This window comes from Malaya genurostris, chromosome 2 (genome assembly GCF_030247185.1).
Source record: "Malaya genurostris strain Urasoe2022 chromosome 2, Malgen_1.1, whole genome shotgun sequence".
In the NCBI taxonomy this organism is placed as follows: Eukaryota; Metazoa; Arthropoda; class Insecta; order Diptera; family Culicidae; genus Malaya; species Malaya genurostris.
In genome coordinates this window covers 199,216,301-199,235,099 of record NC_080571.1, presented here as the reverse complement: position 1 = coordinate 199,235,099, position 18,799 = coordinate 199,216,301, and the positions used below count along the sequence as shown (strand labels likewise).

The following is an 18,799-nucleotide window of genomic DNA, read 5'->3' as shown; positions in this document are numbered from 1 at the left end:
TAAATCGCTGTTTTCTTCATTTGACTTCGCGAAATCGACTCCCTCACTGAAAACTTTGAGCACTCGGAAAACAAAAACCAAATACAAGTAGTACACCGGACGGCGTGGCCCGGAAGGTTGGAAGATACAAAAAACATCATTTGACATGTACAATTAGAGTGGAACATTCGAAACTTACTTCACTGTTCCGCGTAAAAACATTATTACGCATAATCGCTTTGAATGCGCACAAATTCTGAATAAATACCCTTCCCACTAACAGTTTACGTCATTTTTACATATCGGTTTAGAAATTTATATATGGATATATCGTAACACATGCACTTTGACACTTCTCATGAGTTTTTGGCTAATAAACTTGTTAATAAAACCAATTTCATTTTTGTTTTCTTTGTGCTGTCCTTCAGTAATGATGGTAATAGATAAATAGAAACAAATTTTCTGATTTTAATAACAAAATTAGTTGTCAATGAGAATTTCGTGTTGGATTGAAATATTGCTGGTTTGTGTCCAAAATAAACACATTCTCTAGAAAAAAGAGTTTTTTTCAGCAAAGTAAATTCTCAATTTTAACTAATTTTATAGTTATTTTGGAAATTTTGTTGTTAAAATCAACTAATTCAAAAACAGTAATACGAATTAGGCGCAGAGCTAATTTCGGTCGTTCCGAAATAGACAAACTGCCATTCAACCGGTTTTCAATGCGTTAGCTACGCTTTCGTTTATGAAAGTGTACAGTGGAGCTGATACGACCCTAACCAAATTTCTTTCACAAATCTTATATTAGTAGGGTAGTGTGTTCGGTTACCGCCACCCTTTTATTTAACGCTCATAACTTCTGACTTAATCCACATTATGCGGACATCTATACACCAATGGAAAGCTAAAGTTAGCCCTAGCTAACAACTTATTGAAAAAATTAAGTTGATTCATTTGATTGAAAAAAAAATTATTATCCATACAGTAAGGCAAAAAATTTTGGCTATTTCAAAACAGGTTCGGTTACCGTTACCCCCAGCAATTTCACTAAAAAATAGAAAAATAAAAGTAAATACTGCTGTTATTCAAAGAGAAAACAGAATTTCTTATTTTTGGAAGCGTTTTGAACAAAAGTCTGCATTGTCTGATGGTGACTTCGCCTTGGCTCTCTTGGTTGACGACTTGAATGGTGGCACCTTTGGTGTTGATTTGGGCGGTTTTCCACGTTTTTTCTTAGCCGGAGCATCTGCTGTATGAGCAGCTAGATGTTTGGCCAAAACTTTTGCTTGCTCTGTCTTGACAGCAGCCTGCGTATCACTGACAATTTTTTACGATTTGTCGAAAAAAATGCGGTGCCGGTAAGTCATTTTGAAAATGACAAAACAAATCTTTGGTTTCGAAAATTTTGATAGCATCCGGTATCAAATCACGAAACTGATCGATTTCACATCATAAATATTCAATCCATTCACCTTTTCGATTGATGCTCTTCAATTTACGATACTATAAAAATAGTCAAAAACTTTTGTGTTGATTTTCGCGGGATTAAAATTTGTTATGAACGTAGCAAAAGCGTCTGTTTGCTCCTGTAATCGGCACAAAAAGAACGTGCTGCTATTACACACACATGACATTTATCTGAATGACACTATCTGCTTTCTGTCAAAAATTACGGTGGGGTACCGGCAGCCGAACACCTTCCCCTATCAGATTAGATTTGCAGTGCGAAGAAGATTCCAATATTGTGAAAACGCGAAGTGATTCAATTAATCGATTCTTTTAAGAGTCATTTTCGTTTCAAATGAGAAAATCGGATTTTATGTCATACAATTTGTTTTACTTACATTCAGACCTCATTTCCAGATCCAGAATTACCGGGTGATAAGTACAAAAACTTACAAAACATATGCACTCAATTTTCTTCGAAATGGCTGAATCGATTTTCCCAAACATAGGTTCAAATTAAAAGATCCAAGAATCCATAGGAATATTTTAATCTAGATCCTGAATTACAGGGTGACATTTTCTCAGAGATGACTAGTCTGATTTCCATCAATTCAAATTCAAATTTATGGAACCATACGCTAATGCAAAATTTATTAAATTATGATTTTGTATCACTTTCTCTTATCAACGATTTGAGAATGGTACTATTACTCCACTTGGTGGATTAAAACAATTTATTTACTATTATCAAAAACTCACACCGCGTTTGACAACAAAAACAACTACAGCGATAAGTATTCAATGGATGAAAACACTATTAGAGAACTAATTGTCTCCCAACCCTTGGTAGGATGTATAAGAATACACTCCCGTAAAGAAAAATCATAACACCGAGATATTCGCGATGAAAAAATATCGATTTCAAATCCAAATATAAAATCTACAGTATCTTCTGTCGTGCCAAAAGAAATGAATTGGAAAAAAGTGGTATCCGCAACATAATATTCGCACGAAAAATGATTGTTTGAATACTTCCAACGTACTTTTCTCATCTATAGCTCATTTACGGTGAAAACATTCCACCTGAAACTAGTTCCACTTTTCAACTGAAATACGAGCCATTACAACCGTATCACCCCAGTGAGTGGGAAATTATTGTTTCCGGCTCGGTAGCGACAACGATAATGGACGAATAAAGATTTTATTCCCTTCGGTTATATATCTTGATAGGTACCATAATGGCACTCTCGATTGACTTGTGAAAATGAGAACATTTGCAGCGGACCGGAAGAAATAACCTCCCCTGGTTGGTTCACGCAGCAAAATGAGGAGGACACGTTTTGCCATAACCGCACTTTCTCGGCAGGCTAATCTCTGCCGGGATTTGTAGCGTATTGTCAGATTTCAAAATTGATTGAATCCACATTGGCAGTGGTCACAGTACAGTTTTGGGTAAAAAACATTAGCGGGTGGTTGACGAGCTGGCTCACTCGTGTTCATCCAGCATCCAATGGACGACATTTTGATCCTGTAATGACAGACGAGTGCTTTTACGGTCGGCTTCTGGTCGGTTTGGCTCTTTGTTGTTCCGTCATCTGACTGTGTTCATGTGGTTTTTGTGGCTTCAGATTATTAGTATCCTGGGAGTACCTTAAAAGCTTTTTTGTTGGTTTGGTTCATGACAATAATCGTAGCAATTTTTCGTTTGAAATACCATCATCCATTGTATGGTTTCATCTTTGAGTACAAAATCCAATCAAAGTAGGATTCATCGATGAACAGGTGCCTGATATGAGATATAAAGGGTTGTCTATCCTTTTGCACCAATGTTTAGTACGCTTCTGAATGTCAATATGTCTCGGGAACTGATATGCAAGTAGAACCGGAATGTGTTGATAGGTGTAGTGTCGATGGCATCGAGAAAGAATGACTTATCTTTTCTATCTTGGAGGAATATAAATTCGATCCAGGGAGACAAACACGAATTGCAATGTTATGCATTAGAAATTGATCCCTTTCATTTGAATCGAAACACGTTCCTCGAGGTGAAGTGTTGAAAAATAAAAGTTAACCTAATGCAATAAGCATTGGAAGCCAATTGGAGCTGGTAGTGCGATATGAATAAAGCATCCCCAATCTAGATGAAAGTTGTCATTATAAAGAATTTATTATTTCTCATGAGTGACTAAGGATGATTGGAGAAATTTCAGTTGATAGGTGATACAAACTATCGTAAATTAAATCAGTTGGAAAAATTTTAGTCGTCGAAATAACTCGCGAATCAACAAGAACCGCGACTGAAGCATAGATGGCGGTATTAACAAATCATTAAAATCTAAAATTCCACCTCAATTTTTCAACTTTTAAAAGATACGAGTGACAGTGATTTAAACGACGCTTGTGTTGATACTCTCAAAACAATGAATTCGAAACAAAATCGTGTGTCAATTCATCTTTGATCAGTTCGGGTTTACATCTCATCCAAGTCAGTCGATAAAACAAAACCGCTTACGTTGGGGACAGAAGAAACCAAGTACAGTATTGTGTAGTGAACAATAGACCTCGAAAATGAGTGAACCAAACGAACAAAAGCTACCGTCGGTACGAAAGAATACAATTATTGTTGACTTCAGACAGTGCAAAATTCGACCTTCGATACGAGAACTTAAAGGTTTGCTTAAGGAGCAAATGCATCTTGACATTAAAAGTGTGCATTTACTTCAATGCAATATGACCAATAATGTTGTATATATCCAGTTCTATAAAGAGTTGGGTGCAATTCAATTCGCTAAAGACAATAATAATGTGCACTATGTGGAGCATGAAAATATCAAGTACAACATTCCAGTATATATGGAAGATAGTGCTATAGAAGTGCGTGTGCATGATCTTCCCTCAAGCGTCATCGATCCTTATATTCGCAAAACCATGTCCCAATACGGAGAGATTCTCTCTATCGGAAAAGAAAAGCGGAAGAATTTTTTCCCCGATATTCTAAATGGCGTACGATTGTTACGCATGCGCTTGAGGAGGCCTATACCTTCTTATGTGACATTCGGTCAGGATACAAGAATACCGTGCAAATCACTTGTTACCTATGACAATCAGATGGCCACATGTCAATATTGCCAAAAAGCTGTTCACTACGGTAAGCCATGTGATAAACCGGACAAGGAGACAACCATACCAAAGGACAACGGTGCTTCCTTCACATCAACCCCAAGCAACCCCAGTACACCTGTGACAGTCACCAACAACAGGGAAGTATCCCCTTCAACGAAACCATCCAACGTAACCCCTATAGAACAAAGTACACCAGCTGCAGTTAACAGCTTACCATCCAACCAACCAGCAACTGCAAACAATGTACAACAAGGCGCATCTACAGCAACTAGCAACGACCAAGAGCTTCTTTTCTTAAACCAAACAATAATCACATTCTCAAATTGAATGGCTTGGAATTGACATGGTCTGATCAAGCTAAATACTTAGGTTTAACGTATGACAAAAAACTCACTTTCAAGGATCACATTGAAGGAATCCAGGCAAAGTGTAATAAATATATTAAATGTTTATATCCTCTTATAAACAGAAATTCTAAGCTCTGTCTAAAAAACAAATTGTTAATTTATAAACAAATTTTCAGACCAGCCATGCTTTATGCGGTACCAATTTGGTCAAGCTGTTGTTCCACCAGGAAGAAAACGCTTCAAAGGATTCAGAATAAAATTTTGAAAATGATTCTGAAGCGTCCTCCCTGGTTAGTACAAATGAGTTACACAGACTCACAAATATAGAACCATTAGATGTAATGTCACATAATATTATAAGCAAATTCCGACAAAAATCGATGCAATCTTCAATTGAATCGATTCGCTCTCTGTATTAGTTAGTAAGTTAGTATATAAGTTCCTTTTCCCCATTACACAATACAAGTAGGTTTAGAATTTTCCCTACACAAAAATCTCAGAATTGCGGAAGCAAATAATGTCCTCATGGTAATAACCAAATCATATATATATATAACAGGGCTGAAAAGTCACCACTTGTGGCTGAACACCCAATTTAAATCTTAATTATTTAATTTTAACTCATATTCCAATAAATAGTTATTTAAAAAAAAAAAAAAAAAAAGCAACTAGCAACGAAATCAACAACAATACCACGGCAATGGATGACGAGACGAACCACGAACAAACTGCCCCTCAATCCTCGCAGAAGGAAAATGGAAGCTCCCCTTTCCCTAGAAAAAGGGTGACAACGAGATCCAATACAAACAAAAATTATCTAAAAACTCAGCTAAATCGGCCACGTAAAGCTTGTACGCAAATAGGCCTGAATAAAATATCTTTTAAATAAAAAAAAATTCTTTGATTTTTGACGAAAAAAAAACAGTAGATGATCAACAATGGCTTTAAAATCTAATCTTTAAATATTCTATCGGTGAAAAACAGAATGAACCCTTTTTTAAGATTTACCCGCGAAGCGGATGAAATTCGTATGAAAATTAATGGAAAAGCGTGGACAAAGTCAAAGCGGGGTATGTTTGATATCTTTTCTGGATTATGAAACGCCCTCAAACTCTACCCTGCGCTTTCGTCTGTTTCAGAAGTATTGTTCTCATGACACAAGTCTTTTGTTTTGGTGCGTTGGAGATTTTCATTCGCTCGTAAGTTGGAACGTTGATACAGAATCACTCTAACAGATGGAACTAGTGTGTTTGAATAATTTTTTTAAGTATCTAAATTAGCCTTTTATTCAGAAACTAAAGGATTTTATTTTTTTGAAAATTGTTCGCGATGTCAAGGTCTAAATTATGAATAACATCTTAGCTAAGAGTTTATCGTATGTTCATAATGGAAAATGTTATGCTATTGAAACCTGATGGTATAGACAGAGTGTCGGTATTTTCGGAAAGAATTCTCGAGAGATACAGGTCAAAACAATTCAAATTGTGTAAATAGTAGTTGAAAATTCTCTCACTAGCATCAGTGTGCAATTCAGTTACAAAATTCGTGTAACTCAAGACAGTTATGACTAATTGTTTGGTTTTTCGAAAAAGTGTTCCAGGATTCCAAGACCTATTAGATGATTGTGGAATAGTTCCTGTAATATATCTCAGGTGGCACTAGTGAACATGTAAATTTCTAACCTTCTGTAACTTGAAATCGGAATTGTTTAGTAGAATGATGTCTTCGGAAATATTTTCGAAAGTTACTATAATAATAAGATAACGATATATAAATACTTAGGGTTTTGGTAGACTAAAAGCTCGAACTTCGTATAAAAGGTTTCGGTTGTGTATATTTACAATCTAACGCAGAACTAATTTTACCTGTCGCGCCGTCTAAGTATTATTATTTGAACCTTTCTTAGGATGATGAATAAATTTACACAAACTGCTATGAGGAACTTTTAATTATTTTGTAGAATTTTATAATTTGTTACAAAAACTGTTCAATTGAAAATGCAAGAAAATTAATTTTCTTATGTTTCGTGTAATCATGTTTGATTTTACAAGACGATATGTTGACAAATATCGAGATCCGGAATTTTGTTCGGTTCAGTTGAGGTTATTTTAAACGCTCGAGGAATAAATCAAAAGACGGTAAAAAGCTATTTGTCATCGTTATATCGCATATTTGGTTTAATTTGCGCATCTGTACGGTCCTGCAAGTGACATTTCATAGTGTACGCGATGAATAGAATCATTTGAACATTATCAACATAAAATTTTCTCGCATGTTGAAATCGGAACTGAAAATTTCCATTGTTTGAAACAGAATGAAAAAAATAATAACGGAGGTTATTATAACATATGATGTGAATAACTTATAAATGATTTTACAAGTGGAAATTGGTTTTCTCTTGCATTTTGACAGATAAGCTTGCAATCATCGTCCTCGCACACATACGCCTCAGGTAGGTAACACACAACGTTAGATTGCAAATAGTTGGATTTAACGTTTCATGTGTTCTCTGAGCGGGATCGAGTAGTAGATACTGGTAAATAATATTTATAGTCAATTCAAAATGCAAGATGGCGTCTTTCGGTTAATTGATATTCCTGAAAAACTCGGAAAACAGAGGTATTTTCGAAACGGATTTGATGTATAAATGACAGTAAACGATGTTTTAGGACGTTCCGAAATACAAGATAACGAACTTGACTTTATTTACGTCCTTTGGAAACCCCTTTCAATATGTATATTTTCGGAACAGATATGATTGATAGATGCCTGAAAACGATGCTTGATGTCGTTCCGACTGAAGCACTATTTCAGATAGAGATTAATCGAAACTTTAAGCATTGTTTAAGCATATCAAAATGTAGTTTGCTAGTAATACTCTCTGTTTAACAATTACTGCGAATTTCCATGTAAACTTGGTTCTAGCATCTTTGAGAAATCGATGTGAATTCCGTTTTAAGGGATTTTGACCGTTACTTTTGGAAAAAAGTTACTTCAGAACCGTAAATTAGACGTTAGGAAATATAAATGATTTATTGTCAGATTTCTTTGATTTCATACTTTTTTGCATACTGATTCAAATGGGCATTTTTTATCACACTCAACAACCCGTCACTCTAGTGCCAAGATTTTATAATGCACCTTACTTTGCCCCACGTGGAAACTTTTTTTTGTAAGTTGTTCTGAACAATTAATTAACGCCACGAATATTCAAGATGAAAATAGTTTGAAGTGGAGTTATAAGTTACTAAAGTGCAAATTTTTGAACGCAATAATTATTTTATTCAAAATCTCTACTGCAATAACTTTACATTCTAACACACAACCTTCGCTGTCGCACCGAATGGGAATCATCCCGTCCTTCATTCGTTTCTCTTTCTACCGAAGCTCAGTTTAACCCAATTTATCTCTTGAAGTAAAAAAATATTGCATACAATTGAATGAGAGAGCGGCCTTCAAGTGAGGTTCATGCAAACATTCGAATTGGCTCAAAATAGTGGTTGAAAGATAAACCAACGCGTACCCAGAAAAAAATTCGGGGGGTGTTAATATAGTGGAGACCGGAGCTAAATCGGACACTTTTCAGAAAAAAATATCCATTAAAACAGGGTTTTTACCCAAGTCATATCTACCGCATAATCTCCAACCACGTTTACAAAGTCAATTCATGAATCGAAATAATAGCAGGTTTCTAAGATATTAAGGTTGTCCTGTTTGTGTGGAATGGGGAATCGAACTCTTTTCTACATCGGTTAGTATTGTATTTTTTTGTATTAGCTTTATGATTACCTATTACAAAAATTGAACGTGAAAGATTATATGAATAAATGAATTGCGACACTTCGGACATCCGGCTGTCCGTAGATTTACGAGTTTCGGAAGTGGTCGTTTCGTGCATTTTATTTTTAGTTAGGAATATAAAACACGATAAAATTAAATACATTCTCGGTAGCCATCGATGATAATATTATTCGGAAATTTACTAGCAAACAACCACTTCATGTAATTTATGTGGGAAAATGCAGAGCATTTCTCGGTTTCCAGTAGACACATGCGGGAGCGGGTCATTTCGCCGAAAGCCATTTCACCGAAAGTCGTTTCGTTAAATGTCATTACGCCGAAAGTCGTTTCGCCGAATAGGTCATTTCGCGGAGTCATTTCGCCGAAAGGGTCATTTCGCAGAAAGGATCATTTCGACGAAATTACCCTTTCGGCGAAACGACTTTCGGCGAAATGACCTATTCGGCGAAATGATCTACTCGGCGAAACGATTTTCGGCGAAATGGTATTCGGCGAAACGACTTTTGGTGAAATGGCTTTCGGCGAAATGACTCTCGGCGAAATGGCATTCGGCGAAATGGCCTATTCTGCGAAATGCCATTCGGCGATAAAACTCTTTCGGCGAAATGGCCTTCGGCGAAACGGCTTTCGGCGAAACGGCTTTCGGCGAAATGGTTATCAGTGAAATGACCCTGATCCGCAATATGCATCGAACTAATAATCCTTCTCTTCACAAGTAGATCTCGTTTCGGATGTGGCTGGCATCGGTATTGATGTGCATGTAGTAATCAATGCAGTTTACATATGTCGGAAGTGAAACAACATGTTATTCCCAAGTATGTTGTTTAAAAAAAAACCTGTTTTAATCCACCTAGTGATGTAATGATGCCTTTCTCATGTACATATAATATTGTGGTATTCTATTCAAAAAATTTCTCTTCGATTTCAAACCATCGCTGAGAAAAGTGAGTGAGATCCATTTTGGTATATATGACCACTATTTCTGGTACTTCCGGAACCGGATACCGGGAACCAGGATAGTCGGAATCGGTTTGTTTAGTTGCCTACTGATAATGACTATCGATTTGTGTAGTTTTGAGACCAGTTTAGAAAAATTTTCACGTTTTTTGTTTCGCCGGTTTAAGTGACGGTGTACAATATTCCGGAACGGGAATCCTAGTTTGTCAAAACCGGTTCAGCCATCTCCGAGAAAACCTAGTGATATTATTTGACACATACACACACACATATACACACACACACACACAGACATTGCTCAGCTCGATGAACTGAGTCGAATGGTATATGAAACTTGGCCATCCGGGCCAATTTTCACTAGTCGGTTTTTCAAGTGATTGAATAACCTTTCTATATGAGAAAGGCAAAACGTTTTAGTAGCTCAATTAGTCCTGATCAATAACGGAGTAGCGGGCGGTCTCTAATGCTAAGTATTACAATGCCTGTATTTGTATATATAACAGTGCGAGTGTGTGTTAATGTATATGTAACAGAGACAATATAGCAAATTTGGTTAAACTTAGAGTCCGATAAAAGGTCTCATGATTCCATAGCCAGCTATTGTTTTTTAACCGGACTCGACTTCCGGCTCTGGAGTTACGGGTTGTTTAGTGTGGAAAGTTACAAAATGCCCATTTGAATCTCTACGTAAAAATCTACAATGTTTAGAAAACCTGACGTTAAATGATTTATATTTCCGAGTCCTAGCGTCTCATTGATCACATTAGTGCCCAATATCCGGTTATAAAGTAACTGTGCCGAAAGAAGCGGTCAAAATCTTGTAAAACGGAATTCACATCGATTCATCTAAGATGCTAGAATCATGCTAGAATTTTTATCAGCAAGTTTCATAAATGTTTGATTCGAAAAAAAGTTCCTATTATTTCAAATCTTGCCGAAGGTTGGAAAGAGCATTTTATCACCAAAGTATTTCGTGGAGAATGTCGGGGAAATCCATCTGGTGGATTCATGTGTAAGTGGTATGCTGTGTTTAAGCGAGCTCATACTGACACTGAAGATGCTGAATGATTGGCCGGCCAAATGTGTTAATGACACCGTAAACCATAGAAAAAAGTCCACCAAATCGAAAAAAGAGACTCCAACGAGCAAGTCATCGCTGAACCTAGTGCTGAAGTGCTAGAGAAGCGCTGGTCAGATTGTGTTGTTCTTGAAGGAGAATATGTTGATTAATAAAGTTGAGTTTTGCCTAAAAATGTGTATTTCTTAGTAAGCCGAGGGACTTATTGATTCTCGTGTTATTGCACCATCATCAATCATAAAACAGTATGAATGTCAGAAAAATTCGTTCATTTTGCAAAGTGTGTTTCACTCCATACAATCAAATCATCCCGAATGGGGAATCTAGCGGAAAAGTCCGCGTTAATAAATGATAGTGGCAGCGCTAATAATAACGACTTGATGGATTGGTCACTGCTGCACCGACGGTCAACCGCCAGAATGGAGTTCGTTCATGGGGCCCGGTGAGAACAGATTCTCGACGGCCGGCAGTAGCACTATCATATGCAAATCATAACGACATTTGTGGTTTGGGCTTCGACCGCAAATATCGACTCGGTCTCGGTGTTTCCAGGCGATTGAATAATTAATTGGTTTTATATGTGACCGGGTGTCATTTTCTCCGTTTCCCGTAGACCTAACCGGTCCGTACAATCCGAGCCCAGAGAGTTCAATGTAACATTGACTGCCAGAGCCAAATTGCTACATGACTTGGAAGTGCTCACCGGTCAAATGTGATAAGTCAGATAAGTCAACACAAAAGTGAAGGTAATTAAAATCAAATTAAAATCCTTACGTGTTTCTTGTTGTCCTGGTACATGTGTCCGATGTTCTCGATTAGCTTCTCGTCGCTCAGGTTCTCGAAGGGCTGCTCCCGGGCGAATGTAAGGATCTCCCACAACGTCACGGCGAACGCCCACACGTCAGACTTTGATGTGAATTTACCCTGTGTGTGCGTGGTGAGAATTCAATTAATTAGCATCTATATTGCACAATGCATACATAATCCCTATCCAGTTTCAATCATCCGCTGTGAGGTGCACCCCCCTCCCCCGCCCAGCGTGAAATTGTCACTCACCATCAGAACGCTTTCCCATGCCATCCATCGAATCGGCATCGGTTGTGATTGTCTTCCAGCACCCTCCAGGTGGCAGTAGTCTGCGGGATATGCAATACGGTTTATCACAGTTCCTAGTGTACAGATTTTTATCTCCAGTTGTGGTCCTACTAAACAACTCCTGCAGGTGGTAGAAAAGATGAACAAATTTAATTTGTAAATTGTATAGTTGGGAAAAAAAGAAAGAATGCTGGTTTAGGAACAGGTTGTGTATTGCGGTTGATTTCAATGCTATTGTTGTATTGATAATGTCACATATTCAATTGGACCATCAGTTTCTCTCAAAATTTGTGTTTGTATATTTAGAACATTTTACATATGTGTTACAAAAGAGTGACATGTAGGGAAAAGGGCGGGTGGGTAATTTTACAGACATAACCGGAACACAAATAAAACGGACACACTTCTGAATATCGAAAATCGTTCTCATTAGTTGATTGATAATGTGGATTGTAAAAGCTTTTACTTTCTCGTTTCAAAAATTGTTACGATACGTCTATACTAAGGCACGACTTACACCCGATAAAAATATTGTAACAGTCGAATTTTTTTGCGGGTTAGTGAAATGATGCTCTTATTCCAGTTTTGGTATTCATAAGGCGGGTGGGTAATGTTAGAGACATAACTGGAGCACGTGAATACAAACTTAACTGACATGCTCTTTCATACTTCAGGAAATCAATAATTAGTTGATTAATTGTGTGAATTTGGCAACTTTTACTGATTCGCTTTCAAAATTGTAATGGTGCATCTGTACTAAAGTATAAGTATATTGACGACAACCATATTCTAGCACACATATAACGCATAACAAATGAGAGTAACACTATTAAACAAACAAAATACAATATTTTACAACTTCGCATAGTTCATTGGGCATATTTTAATGTATCTGCAAAGAACCGATTTGTGAAGTTTATCCGATATTTACAATTGTTGAGTACTTGTTGCCATTATTTATTTCTTTTTACTAGAACCTGATTTCTGGACATTCAGGAACTGTAACTGAATTTGGAGCCTGAGACTTCGAATCCAGATCAAAAATTCAGATCACGAATTCATTTCAGAATTGAATTCAGTTCTAGAATTCTAGCGAAATTATAAAATTCTCGGGAAATGGACCGATTTCAAAAAAGCAGGAAGAGAAAAAGAAGATTTATGAAGGGGGCCCCGTGATTTATACGATAACCTACTGTGCGGAAATTCAACATTGTGCGCAATCATGGCAGATGATTCCTACGTGAAATAAAATGCTTCCAGGGGACCAGTTTCACACGACTTGCGCCTTATAAAGTGTTGAACATGTCGATAAGGCGATTTTTACAGAAAAATTCGGGTCAAAAGAAAAATTGCGGTTTGGCAAGTAATTTGTGACTGTGGAGTGCTTTCGAATCCATTTTTGATAACAGATTCGATGACAGCGGACATTTACGTTCGGGAATGCATGCAGCGTTGCCTTCTCTTCATGACCTGAAGACATAATAATCCAGTACGGTTTTTTGTCGGATTTGGTATCAGTATAGTACGCGAATGGCCAATAGAATCGAATTTGTACCCAATGAGATGAATCCCCTAAATTGTACCCATGTTGGACCAATTGAAGCGTTTTGAATTCAGACAAAGATAAATTTACAGTACTTGTTTAAGAATAATAACTCTATATTTTCTATGTATTTTAGGTAAAAGTCGTACAAAGAAGTATATTTTTCAAGGTAAATTTTCAATGGAGTAGATCGTATCATTACACCAAGACTTGTGATTGACGTTCCGACGAGAAACAGTTTATCGAATGTTCCTCGAGTCGCCCGAGGCAGATGAGTTCTAGGCGCTTTAATTCGAGAAATATGTATCGTATCGAAAAATCGCATATGTAATTGCGTAGAACAAAAAAAAATTTTTTTTTGAAAAAAAATCGAAAGAACCTTCCTTTAAAAAGCAGTATATGTTCGAATACACTTGTAAAATGTGTTAAAAAATGAAAACATAAGATATTCTTTTCTGAGTCAAGGTCCGATAGGCTGCGAGGAAACAGAGGATGTCAGCCAAATGCTCCTGTCATCGTGCTTGGGCAATATTGGCTGTGTGGACAGAAACGCCGTCCTATACTGATCCTTCCCGTAGAGGTCCCGAATTACCAGAGCCACAACCTTCACATTTTTCTCGATGAACACCAGTGGGAGCCTCCCACGCTTGGTTACGGCTCCCCAAACCATCACCGACGCGATGCTCTGGCACCGTTGGATGTTCATGTGGGACGGAGGGATGCTGACCAACGTTGGCACCCACAGTAAAACATTTTTCCCTTTTATATATCGATACAACGGTAAATACTAACAAAAGCACATTTGGCAATTTGTTGATTCATTTCAGAATTGACTATTAAAAAACGAATTAGTTTAATTTAATTTAGAATGTGTGAACGTTTTTTAATGTTTTTGAGATCTTATGTTTACTTTTCGAGTTGTATAAAGTTATATGTCCAAATTTGCATAATCTGTCACAATTGTCCTCGCAAACAAAACATGTTCTGAGATTGAGATTTCGCACGGTAATAGCTTTCCAGCAAGCCATAGATTGTTAAAATTCGTGATAAAACGATTCCTGGGGACCAAAGTGAAACACGATTTTTATTACCGTATGCAATTGCCTGTTTGATTTAGACTCGTTTCGATTTTAGCACGGTTCGTTTTTGACATCATAATCGTTCGAATTTGTCATATGTGTTAAAAAGATGGCAGTATTTCCGAATTCAATACAATTTCATATTTATACTGATTTAAACGGCTTACACCAATGATAGCAGGGAGAACCCTAGGACAGGACCAGACAACTGGCTTCTTTTTCCAGAAAAATATTTCTCTTCTTATTCCGGTTGCTCCCTGCTGTAAATAATAAATGCCTCGGGATCACTGTTGCCAGTAGAGATAATTATTCATTCTGAAAACTTTCTCCCCTTATAGCATGCAATTATTTATCATTTGAAAACACTTAGACAAATGTTATATCGGTCAAAAATATAGCTCTGGATTCATTTTGATCAGATGTTTGTTTTGAAGAAAACGTTTAGTTGAAACAGCTTAATAAAATTTTTCTAAAACACTCAATTTTGGGTAATTAATTTTTGCGGCTTTATTAACTAAAATCGGTATTCAACATATTCTATTTGAGAAAAATAATAACATACAGAAGTATCCAAAGATTCGGTGCTATTCTCAACCAACATAATCAATATTCTCTTCCATATCACACTTCGTGATTTCAGACTTTCTCTTTGTATCATCCAGTGATTGTTGAATGTACCCGTATACTTTCCGCATTGACAGGACTTAAAAACAAATTGAACTTAAATCTTATTGAAATTAATAATTTTGAAAAGATGACCCGAAAAATAAAATATCCAATATCAAGCTACATTGTTACCGACGATACTGACAACACTTTTTCTACCACCCTGCAGTAATATTGATTTCAACAACTTGTACTTGCTTATGTCAATGTCAACCAATCACGAGCTGGTCCGAAATTGGTCCTAAAAGTGGATTAACAATTGTCAGGTCCTGTCCTAGGGAGAACCTAAGACAAGACCTGACAACTGGCTTCTTATTCTTCCTTCCGAATCATCCTTTTCGTCATTTTGACCCTGTGGGATAAATACCAACGTATCGGCTACAGTGTAGCCATATCTACAGATTTTTTAATAACTTTATGCTAAGAAAAAAATATTTATTTATTTTAATTTTTAGACTCGGATTTTGATTTGCAATAAACATGAAAAATGTTTTGGTGAATGCATTTTTTATAATATATTAACACTTAAAAACAATTAATTGAGCTTTGATGACAAAACACGAGATATCTCATGTTGAACGCATAACCGAATCCATTGTTGACGTATTACCTGATCTTTTGAAAACCGTAAAAAGGCAAGTTTGAATAGAAATGCTTAGTGTGACCACAGTGTGGAACACAACAGTTCATTCTTCTCGTAAAACTAAACGCACTTTCGAGTTTACACTAATATAACATTTGGTTGCACTTTAATTCACTAAAAAGAAAAACGGCTTTATGCTGATTTTAATTACACAGTGCTGCCATTAAAAACATTTAAAAACAATGTACGGGTAGCATCATCAAAATCAGCCAATCAGAAACTGGTCCATTTTGGAATAAAAGCAGTCCCCCAGTTGTCAGGTCTTGTCTTAGGGGAGAACATAACCTCTTACATTTATATGTCAATTTTTTCAAAAGGGCGTATAAGCAAGTGACAGTTTCTCTTTGTTTACTTTCTCTTCTATTAATTACCAAGCGGTTTCCACGTTTATCACTTAACTCTTTGCATGAAATGATACCAGAAACTTTCGACGACAAACAGAATGGTGATATCAAAGAAAATCTTTTTAATCACATCTCAATAATCGAAAGAGAGAGTGATTAAAGAGAACTGTAACTGTCACTTGCTTATATGCCCTTTTGAAAAATTACCCGAGAATTTATAGATTTCTGATTGACGCCGTAGATATTGAAGGATTGTACTCATTATCAAATGTTAAATGGACATTTTGGAAATTTACGTCTTTAGATCATTTAGCTTTCATTTTGCAAGATAAAATGCGATAATTTTTCCAATTGTCACAGCAACAATTTAATAGCACATACTTTTTAAAACCTGCTTAAAAATTTAACCTGGCATCCCTGATGTGCACAGCTTTATGCATTTCTTGATAAACATTAGAAAAGGTCCCATGTACAAATGACAATTTCTCTTTCTTTAGTTTAATTTCTCTTTCAATTACTTATTATTCCTGTATTTTTCAACAAATTCATAAGTGCAGATAAAAAGTTGAGGGTTTCAATCATCATTCTAAGTGTTAGAGAAAGGGATTTTCGATATACACGTGCTAATAAAAATAGAGAGACTAAACAAAGAGAAACTGTCATTTGCACTTAGGACCTTTTCTAGTCTATGTCTTCATTTGTACTAATATTAGTGTGTGAGCAAAAAAATCCTGTCAGAATGTTTAGAGTTAGAGTCTAAAAATTCGTAACATTGGCAATAGAATAATGTCACTCGTTTTCCTCGTAGATGGCTGAACATGTTTTTTTTCTATCAAAAATTCAAATGAAAGGTCTTAAGATCCCATAAAAACTTTCTGTTTTTTTTAATCAGAATCAGAATCAGAATCAATTTTTTAATTAGATCTGACTTCCTTGGGCTCAAAACTGTTCCAGTTTATTCGTCATATTAATCATGACCATATGAACGGGTTTAAGGAACCTGAATACCGGTTCTGGAAGTACCGTCAATAATGACCTTCTGACTCTAAAGTGGAACTAACTTCGACATCTCATGGAATGGTAAATCGATTGTCACACAATTTCCTACATTTTCTCTTTTCGATCCGACTTGCAGTTCCGAAATTATGAGTGTAATGAGTGATTGAAGTTTCAAACTATCATTAAAAACGATGCTCTTCAAAATAATTTCATGAAAACTAGAAGCACCTAAGAATACTTATGTAAAAACACATGCTTTATTATTATTTAAATATGTATCATCTTAATGCCAGGTGGATTAAGAATGAAACCATAGGGGAGTCTGTTTCGTACCATGCTTTTTCAAAATGACCAAATTCATCACTTTACCTTCAACAACAACAATCCAAATTAAATTACATGTCCACGGGTCAGATAGTTAACTGTTTCATCAAAGCATTCACATGTGTTCAAAAACTAATTAGAACATTTTTTAATTTGATGTATCGGTTTCGGGTCACCCTACTTACGTTTAATTTTATGTCATTATTAATAACAAATTAGTGTTCTTATACCGTTTTCGTTCTTGAATCCACCCGCGGGCGACTCTGACTCCAAGTAAAACGAACACGTGGTACGCGCCCTAAACAACAATTCATAGAAAAAAGAAAAAATGAACAAACTCGCATGGATGTCGTGGTGCGATACCCGAGAAAATTCTCAGAGCAAAACTATGCAATTGGAGTCCGATCTAGAGCGACTCCAGGTTGCCAAAACAAACATCTCAAAAGTTGTTTGGGCGACTCTGGGTCAGCTCTCGGGCTGATCAATAAACGAAAACGGTATTAAATAGACTATTCATTAGAGTGGGACACGTTAGCATTAGAAAAAGATGAAAAGGTTTATTTTCTCGCTCTACCAAACTTCTCGTGTTCCTTTTGAGTCCCATAAGCACCATGCAAAATTTTAGCTTGATCTGAGAAATTATATTTTCCCGCCCTAGGTTTAAAGTTTGTACAGGATTTAATATAGAGAAATTCACTTTAAAAAAAATCGACTGGAGATCAACCTATAATCTCTAAAAGTCAGTGCAGGTGTGATTTTCGTAGGAAATTTATCGCAGAGGAAAACCTTCGAAGACCGCAAAACAATCCAACATTTGTAGAAAAAGTTATTAAAGGAAGTCCGAACAATAGCTTATTCCTTAATATATCTAGCATTACTGCTGCTAGTGCTGGTAATATGATTTTGCTATCTTTTATTGTGCTATAACGGTTGATCAAAGTTGTTTGATGTCTTAACGTTAGTTACTCAGCTTACTATGAAGATTATTTTAAGTGACAAGCCATGTTCCAAAACTCACTGTGAAGACACAAACAAGTTTAACTTTTTAATTTGAAGAAATAGGTTTTTGGAGTCTTCTACAATATTTTAGAAAAACTCAAATCCAATAACTTTAGCGATTTTACAAACTCTCTATCTCTTATAGTTTAGAAGATCCAGACGATACTATTTTTTGTAAACAAAAACATAATTTACATAAATATTTGTGTCTTTACAGTAAGATTTTAAGCGTGGTTTGTCACTTAAAAAGACTCTTCATTCTAAGCTGAGTAACTATCGTTGAGACATCAAACAACTCAGATCAACCGTTATAGCATAACAAAAGAAATCATATTACCACTATTAGCAGCAGTGGTGCTAGATATATTAAGGAATG

The 18,799-nt window shown here is 36.1% G+C and overlaps 1 protein-coding gene across 3 annotated transcripts in view; it reads right to left on the bottom strand.

Annotated features, from left to right (window-relative positions):
• LOC131426972 (discoidin domain-containing receptor tyrosine kinase B) overlaps nt 1-18,799 on the bottom strand; it is a 702,887-nt gene that overhangs the window by 22,197 nt on the left and 661,891 nt on the right. For all 3 annotated transcript variants that reach the window (XM_058589807.1, XM_058589806.1, XM_058589808.1), the window contains 2 exons: nt 11,788-11,947; nt 11,506-11,655 (listed from right to left, as the gene is read on the bottom strand). In XM_058589807.1, the coding sequence (XP_058445790.1) occupies nt 11,506-11,655; nt 11,788-11,947 (310 nt within the window). The remainder of the gene's footprint in view (nt 1-11,505; nt 11,656-11,787; nt 11,948-18,799) is intronic.